We start from the raw sequence: 8430 nt of genomic DNA, 5'->3' as shown, positions 1-8430 counted from the left end.
GACGAAAGGTAGCATATAGCATCTTGCCTTATGTTAAGCATTTGAGTTTTTTTTTCTTTTTACATGCACACATCACCTAGCGTAAACTTGTCTAATCTGTTTAGAATGTTTTATAGGCAGTTTTTTTTATCGTAATTTACGAAATACGAGATAAGTATGTGAGAAAAATTTTATCTCAGCTTACATGAAACATATTTAAAAATAGTTATATAAGCAAATCCATATGGGCGCTAAATCTGGGGGATGTGCATGGGGCTTCTATTCTAAAGTGAAATGCACTGAATAACATTAAAGTTATTGTTTAATTTGGTGTAAGGAGAAACATTTGCAAGGGCTCCACTACAATCATGTTGATTTCGATGTGAATGATTCAATTGTACGAGTCTTGAATTTCTTCCACATATATCTCTATGTGGCCCCTTCATTATTTAATTCATACACGTACCAGACCAAATCATTGGCTGCAAAATATTTTCCACTCTCTCTTTGTGCTTCCTCTATATTCCTGACCGAGGAAATGCACACAGTTGATTTTGTATTTGAATTAACTATTTTTTCAAATGATTTTGCCGTGTTTGAAATAAATATGTGAGAGAAATTTAATTTTGATTTGCGTAAAAGTAATTTTTTAAGAGTTTTTAAAGGTTCAATTCCCAAACTCCCCTACTAGATATTACTACTTTTGATTTTATAGATATTAAGAAAATTAGTTAAATTAATTATTTGCAATATATATGTATTAGTTTCTTTAAAATATCTTATTTAGTAATATGATGTACAAGAGTGTGATATCAACAAAAAACTAATAAACTAACCCATATCACATTGGGAAACTGTACGTCGTTCGTTCATGATTATGATGGACAAGAGTCCTAATATTATTTTTAGGACCCAACCTAAGAATTCATTCTTAATGAAAAAAGAATATTGAAAGCAACGGATTTATCTCTTTCACTCATTTCCAGACTACCGTTGGCATCAAAGAGGCAACACGTACTGGACAAAACAATGAGAACATCGATCCTTCATATTCCAAAACTGAAGTCCTAGTTAAACCTTTTAGATTATACATACCTAAAACATCCCATCCAATTAAAGAATATTTTAATTTAAATAATAATTTAATTAACAATGTGATGATAAATATTTGAGGGTTCCATTTTGTTTTGTTGCTTTCAAAATAATACTGTGACAAAATTTTGGGGGTATCTACGTACTGGGTATTCCCATGTTTGGTTTGCACATAAATTCGGCCGAGAGGCTTAATAACAATGATCAATACTTTATTATCCTTTAATTTGGATGTTTAACTTAATTTGTCATCTGGAAGAAAATCCACACAGTCCGATCTCCAATCTCATGGTCGAACCAATCTCCACCGTCTATGCATTCTTTGACCTGTCCCTCCCTCTTATAGTCCTATAAATACATCCAATTAAGCACTTGACCAGCATGCCCATGCACTAAGAAAGAGTAAGCGACTTCCCAATAATCACAGCCCAAGAAATGCCAGCCGACGGCGATGTGGAGCTGACCACTCCGGTGAAGGCAGCCCCGGAGATGAACCAGAGGTTAGACGTGGCGGTGCAGAACAGGGCAACGGTGGAGGCACTGTACAAGGCGTTGTTGGGACAGGGGCACATGGACAAAGTGGCCAAGTTGATAGCAAATGACCTGGAGTATTGGTTCCATGGTCCACCGGGGAGACAGCACATGATGAGGATTCTGACCGGTGAGACGGCACCGAACAAAGCCGGCTTCCAGTTCGAGCCGAGGAGCGTGACGGCCATCGGCGACTGCGTTATCACGGAGGGCTGGGAGGGACAGGCGTATTGGGTGCACGTTTGGACGTTGAAGAATGGGTTGATCACAAAGTTCAGAGAGTACTTCAACACTTGGCTGGTCGTGAGGGACCTGAGGGAAACTCCGGCGGCACCGGTGGCGTGGGTGGAAGAAGATCAAAAGCAGGTGGAGAAGATAACGTTGTGGCAGAGTCAGCCTCGTGATCTCTACCGCCGATCACTTCCGGGATTACTCTTGGCCATTTAGCCACAATAATATCATCATTTTGATCTTTTTATAAACCAAAAAGTGTACTTAGCATTTAATAACACGTTCATTTTCAAAAACTCAACAAATAGCGTCAAGCATTGTGAGTTCGGTACTGTATTTGGAATGTGTGGGTCAAATCGTCAAGTGCTCCGAAAAATAAATTTGAGAGAAAACAATAATAATGACTGTGTCAGAAAAAGAGAGAGAAAAACTATGAAGAATAAAGAAGCTTGAAGAAGCATATGCCGTAGTATATACATGGAATATATATTCTTGTGTTTTTAATATTTAATTTGCCTTCTTTTCTTTGTGTCTTGCTTCTTTTTTGGAAGGGCCTTTCTTGTATTATTGTGGAAAAAGTGAAGTCATTTATCGCGAATTAACTTTCTTAGTTTAGAAGATCCATCATCCCACTTGATTCACCCTCTCTGTTACAAGGGGATTGACCCCAAAAGAGGAAATAGATTCTTATAAATTCATATTTGAAACATGTTAAAAGTAAAATGTAGAGGTTTCATAGAGTTTGACTTAAAAGTATATGTGTATATTGAAAAAGGAAAAAAAAAAAAAAAACATAACACCCAAGCATTCATGACTTAGTGGTAAGAAGCTCGGTTTTGTTGGTTAAATATTATAGATTTGATCTCACTTGCAACTGTTTAGCTTGCTTTTTATGCTAATGATAATAATAAAGAACTTTATTAAAAAATCAATAAAACTTTTGGGTGGGTTGAGGATGTTCGCAGCGTGTAATATAGTGAGAAGCTTGGCCATATGACTCTATAATGAATAATTAAATAAATAGTATGTCAGCGTCTACAGACACACACATATGGAATAAATCATTTATACTTGTACTACTCCTATTCTTAATACCTCCGGTCCTTATTATAAGACCCAATTTGACTTTCTATTGGTCCTAATTATAAGACCCAATCCATTTTGTCTCTTATATTTATGCATTTTTTTCCAAGATAATCCTTCTAATAATGATAGTTTTAGCCAATATACTTAATTATCAAGGATATTTTAGGAATGACAACACTTATTTATTATAAATAACCAACTTAACTTACTTCCTTAATCTCCTCAAATAAGTCAATTGGGTCTTATAATTAGGACCGGAGGAGTATAAAAGTTAGTTGACTAATTTGAGTAGATTAAGAAAATTAGTTAAGTTATTTATTTGTAATAAATAAGTACTACCTCCGGTTCTTAATATGAGATCTTGTTTGACTTTTATTTTAGTTTTAAATATAAGACCCCAATCAACTTTGTTTCTCATATTTATGCTTTTTTTTTTCAAGATAGTCCTCCTAACAATAGTAGTTATAACCAATACACTTAATTAGCAAGAATATTTTAGGAAAGACAACATATATTTATTACAAATAACTAATTTAACTTCTTTCCTTAATCTCCTCAAACTAGTCAACTAGCTCTTATAATTAGGACCAGAGGTAGTATTATTATTTTTTTTTTTTCTAAAATACCCTTGCTAATCATACGTCATTTGGTAAAACATTTAACATATGCAATTACTATAAGGATTATCTTAAAAAATAAATAAATATGAGAGACAAAATAGATCAGGATCTTATATTTAAGATCAAATTGAGAGTTAAACTAGCTCTTATATTAAGGACCAGAGATACTCCCATTAACCAAGGTCAGGGGTTCGATTCTTGCTTGGGCATGGAAAACGTTAAATCTCCTGACCAGCTATTCCACCCTTCGAAGTACCTACAAATTAGTGAATCTAGATCAGTCTGGGCCGTTGATGTACCTGAAAGATGGTCTGCCTAGGATACCGGTTGAGATCACTCAAAAAAAGAGAGACTGGAGATAGTATTTAATCAAGAATTAAGGCATAAATCTGTCTGTTCATACTGCCGCTATAATAATATTACAATGCCACGGCTGTTTATTTAAGCTAATGTTCGTTACTTTTAATGGTGAGCCTCACGTTCATTTATATTTATAAATTAACGGGTGTTTGCTTAAATTAACCTTCGTAGCATTTTTGCGTCATTTTAGAATCTTAGAGTATTTTTGCACCTAAATGAATATTATGGTGTTAGATGTGTGCTCGGCCCTTAATTTAACTGCCAAGTAAGCATAAATAAAACAAAACAATTAATCAAGCAAGTAGCGAGCTAGGGATTTTAACATTTTGCTAAAAAAAAAGAGATTCTAATAAAAAAGGTATATTTCTTAAGACGGCCACAAGAACAACCCTCCCAATTAACAAGAGGCTAAGCATATCCTATTCCTATTCTCTGTTTGTTTTCAACACACGCAATGTTATAATTGGGCGTATGTGATGAACTGATGATATATCTTAAACTCGAATCTTGGTTCCGTAAGCTTCAAGGTTGTTGTCGTTGACCATAAATTGACAATTTATCAATATTATATTAATATATTAAATGTTAAATAAACCATGAACCTTAAGCTACTTGTTCTTTTAGATTTAATATTACACATAAAAAAATGCAGTTTTTTTTGCCTGAAATAAAATAAAAAAAAAAATGCGGTTAACCATTTGAATTCTACAATAGCTTAAAAGCATCCATAAAATTATTTAACTAACATCGCAAGTGGAGGATGAACAACTAATTTCTTAAACAAGCCATGCAAGTTTTGGTTCATTAACGTTCTTACAGGTGTCCGCGAAGGACTAGATTTAGGACATGCTTGAAATTTAGGATGAAAGAGACATATAAAGGAAGAATTTTAAAGGCTAAGTGAAAAATCGCCTTCATTATCCCTTCTTATTTGTCGACTTCCAAATAAAGGGAAAAAAAACCACGACCAAATCTTCCCTCCCCTGGTAACATCACGAGCATACCTTGAAGCTTTTAGGTATTTGTTTAGTGTCCTCTTAATAAAATATTCTTCTGATTCTTAATTCTAGTCCTTAATGTACGATCTGATTATTCAGTTGATTTTAGTTCTAAATGTAAGATTTATTTTTCATATTTATCAATTTTTTTAAACTACCTTTATTAATACTCTTTTAACTATAATTAAATAGAAGAGAGAAAGAGGATATTAAGAAAGATGATTATAATATTTTTGAAAAAAAATTTCGATTAACTAACCTACCTAACTTTTTTAATCTAATTAAATTACTTAAACAGGTTTTATGTTAAGGACCTTGTACAATTTTTCACAACCCTTAATGCTGTATTATTGACTTCATAATATAATTATATAGAAAAACCGCCAACATTCCAGTTCAAGACGGGCGCCAGTTAGGCAGTTATAGCCCATGAATCAAACCACCGTCATGGATTTTATAATTTTTACAAAATAACATCAACATTCACTAAACCACCATTGTTGAAGGCTAGAATAATTATCTGTACCACACAATACACACAGTAACAGTTACCAAGCATTTTGACAAGAACTGTGCAGAAATTCTCATGTGGAGGACCTTTCAGATGCCAAATCAAGTAGCTTGCGGAAGAACTGGTGAGGATACATAGGTGGGTTCTCTGCTAGAGCCTGAGATAAGCATTGAAAGACAAAGTCAGCTAGAATCATCAGACGAATTGGACTAATTGGTTATTAGTTATGTTCCAGTTCTTGATTTAAAATGTCTGTGTGTTTACATATAGATCCCTTTTGTTGGATTTCATTTATTTCCTTCCGTTTGACACAAGGTTTCTTCCTCCACACACAGAAATTTCAAGTCTTTCAGATATCAAAACTGTGGTTTCACACTTCATCTCCCTCAAGCCATTAGGTGGGGCAAGACATAAAAATCTACCCAAAACCAGAAGAAAATCGCTCAAATTTATGTCAATGGCCTTTACGATTTACCGACTGATTTTAAATGCAGTGTGGAATGATGGCCCCATTCAACTTTCAGATGCACCAAAGTACGTAACTGGCGAATGCCTGATCCTTGAAAATTGAAATATTGCTTGAAAGATTAAGAAAGCAAAAGAATTTTATAAGTGCAGGAACTGACCTGATGAATCAGAACAGTGGAAGGTGTCATTCCAGGCACAGTATTCACCTCTATGATTAAAACCTACAAGTCATGAAATGATGGAGGAGTAAGAAAAATAAGTTGCAAGACAAAAATGACTCCTTGATGTCAACAGAAATCTGTGAGTTCAGCATAAACATTAATAGCTCCTTCATTACATATCAAGGGGCATATCTGATCTAAGCTTGAGGAGGAATCAATGATATATCAATGGAAATGAGGGAAATGAGAAAATATGCCCCAAGGAGGAGATCAACAAACCTCTCCACTGTCAACATTGACAAATGCATCAATGCGCGAAAATCCTTCTAATTGTAGGGTGTTTGCAATGAGTTCAATATTCTGCTTGCAGGTTCTCAAAGCCGCTTCACTATTACAGAGAAGAAAGAAGATATTATTCAAGAAACCATTGATAAATTCAATTATCCAGGTAAAACTAGAATTTTCAGTTCATCAATGTGTGATATGCAAGGGAGATGTTAAACCAGCTTATAGAATATTAGATATCAGTATTTATTAGATTTGGAATTGAAACTATTTCCAAATATCAATATACCTGCCACAGACATTTTATGGAATTATAAATTTTTTTGGGCCAATTTTAAGGAATTATAAATAGTTCTTAGGTTTAAGATATCAACCCTGATTGCAGATTTAAGGAATTATTCAGGAGCATAATGATTCCAAGTTTATACCTACTTGTAACCAGGAAAAGGCTTTACTCTGTTAAGTATGGCAATCGAATGCCAATAAAAAAATTAGTGATGGTCTTCAAAGACTAAGGTAAACAAGAGATTCCAAGACATTAAGAGATGTAGTCATGAAAATGATCACGTAAACAAAGTAACAAGTACCTCATGATTGACAAGGGAGGTGGAGTCAGATTGATGCCTGTCCCACCTGACAGACAATATTCCAAGTGACGATTACAGATAAGCCATTGTGAAGAGTAGCAGTCAAAATAAAGGAAAACAAAATAAGAAATAAAGACAGATAAGTGGAATCCCAACCGTAATACCCCAAAAACCAAATAGATTCCCAACATAAGAGAAAGAGTAGGGAAAAAACGAGCAGGTAAAGGACAAAGTGATATTTAGGTCATTTAAAGTGATTTGATGTTTACTTTTTATATACTATCTCCGGTCCTTAATATAAGACCTTGTTTGACTTTTATTTTGGTCCTAAATATAAGACCCCAATCCACTTTGTCTCTCATGTTTATGCATTTTTGTTCAAAGTAATCCTTCTAACAATGATATTTCTATCCAATATATTTGATTAGCAAGGATATTTTAAGAAAGACAATACATATTATTATAAATAACTGATTTAACTTCTTTCCTTAATTTCTTCAAATTAGTCAACTAGCTCTTATAATTAGGACCGAAGGTAATATTTCTCAGCTCCAATATTACATCAGAGCATGAGGGGTAATGTTTATCATTATGCTATAGTTTCTGATGTGCAAGCATTAGAATCTTTTCCCTTTTTCTTTTTTTTTTGGGGGGGGACCAACCTTGGAATTTTTCCTCTAGTGACAAAATGTCACCAGTTTCCTTAACAGTGACACTAGGACTAAGAGAGTGCATAGAGCCACGTTTGCCTATAACACCAACAGTTACTTCCACCCATCTACTGTCCCCTTTCCACATGAGGTTGCGCCCAGTCCCATTCTTATCTTTGGATGTGACAACTATTTCATCAGTCTCTATGAAAGGTTCAAGATCAAAACCTCTGGAGGAGGATTTGGCATCTCAATCATGCCATGTGCCTGAGCACCGAGAAAAAAACGAGAGATAAGATGTCATGTAAAAAAAAAAATAAAAATGAAGAGTTCTCATTCGTATAAATAAACTTTCAGGTGAGCTTTGAGAATAGGAAGGAAGAAAAATGATCTCATAGCACGTGTGCATCATTAATTCGTTATTTTACTATCCCTTTTCTCCTCAGATGCCTTATAAAGTGAGAACCTATATAACTGGATTTCATTATTCCTAGTGCCATACCTTTGATAAGCTATTAGCAGGAATCCTTAGAAGACAGTCCTCTACTGCTTTTAGATATATCGAAAGATCCTTGGAACAACTGTATGAACAAAAGAATGTGAAGAACAATAATTGCTTTTTAAGCAAGGAATCAGAGGATGTACTGGAAACGTATAAATCACTGAATAATATGAAAACGAGCCACTAACAAGACATGCAATCTACCATAATCTGGCAACCCCAGTTGAGCAACCATCTTTTGCTGGCTTGACACACAGAGTTTCACACTGCAGCTTTGAGGTCAGCTCACACCATATATCATCTTTAGGCTTATTAAGAAGTTCAGATGTTCCCCGCAACTTCCTTATTTATGGTAAGAACTCCTAAATT

At 34.5% G+C, this 8430-nt stretch overlaps 2 protein-coding genes across 2 annotated transcripts; one reads left to right on the top strand and one right to left on the bottom strand.

The window, feature by feature from the left end:
* The first annotated feature begins 1506 nt into the window (after positions 1–1506).
* Positions 1507–2049, top strand: LOC114728548 (senescence associated gene 20-like). Its single transcript, XM_028915458.1, has one exon. It carries the CDS (start codon positions 1507–1509, stop codon positions 2047–2049), a length of 543 nt encoding a protein of 180 aa, XP_028771291.1.
* Positions 2050–5327: 3278 nt separating this feature from the next.
* Positions 5328–7789, bottom strand: LOC114728552 (D-alanine--D-alanine ligase-like; the record flags this gene model as incomplete). Its single annotated transcript, XM_028915461.1, has 5 exons — positions 5328–5565; positions 6035–6097; positions 6317–6425; positions 6910–6955; positions 7572–7789. Coding segments are annotated over 5 exons (520 nt in total), but the record flags the coding sequence as incomplete, so codon positions are not given.
* Between the last annotated feature and the right edge of the window lie 641 nt (positions 7790–8430).

The sequence above is a fragment of the Neltuma alba genome, unplaced genomic scaffold, assembly GCF_004799145.2.
Source record: "Neltuma alba isolate B1F8T4 unplaced genomic scaffold, ASM479914v2 tig00012548_pilon, whole genome shotgun sequence".
Lineage (NCBI taxonomy): Eukaryota > Viridiplantae > Streptophyta > Magnoliopsida > Fabales > Fabaceae > Neltuma > Neltuma alba.
The sequence above is the reverse complement of the archived record's forward strand: the minus strand, read 5'-3'. Positions and strand labels throughout refer to the sequence as shown.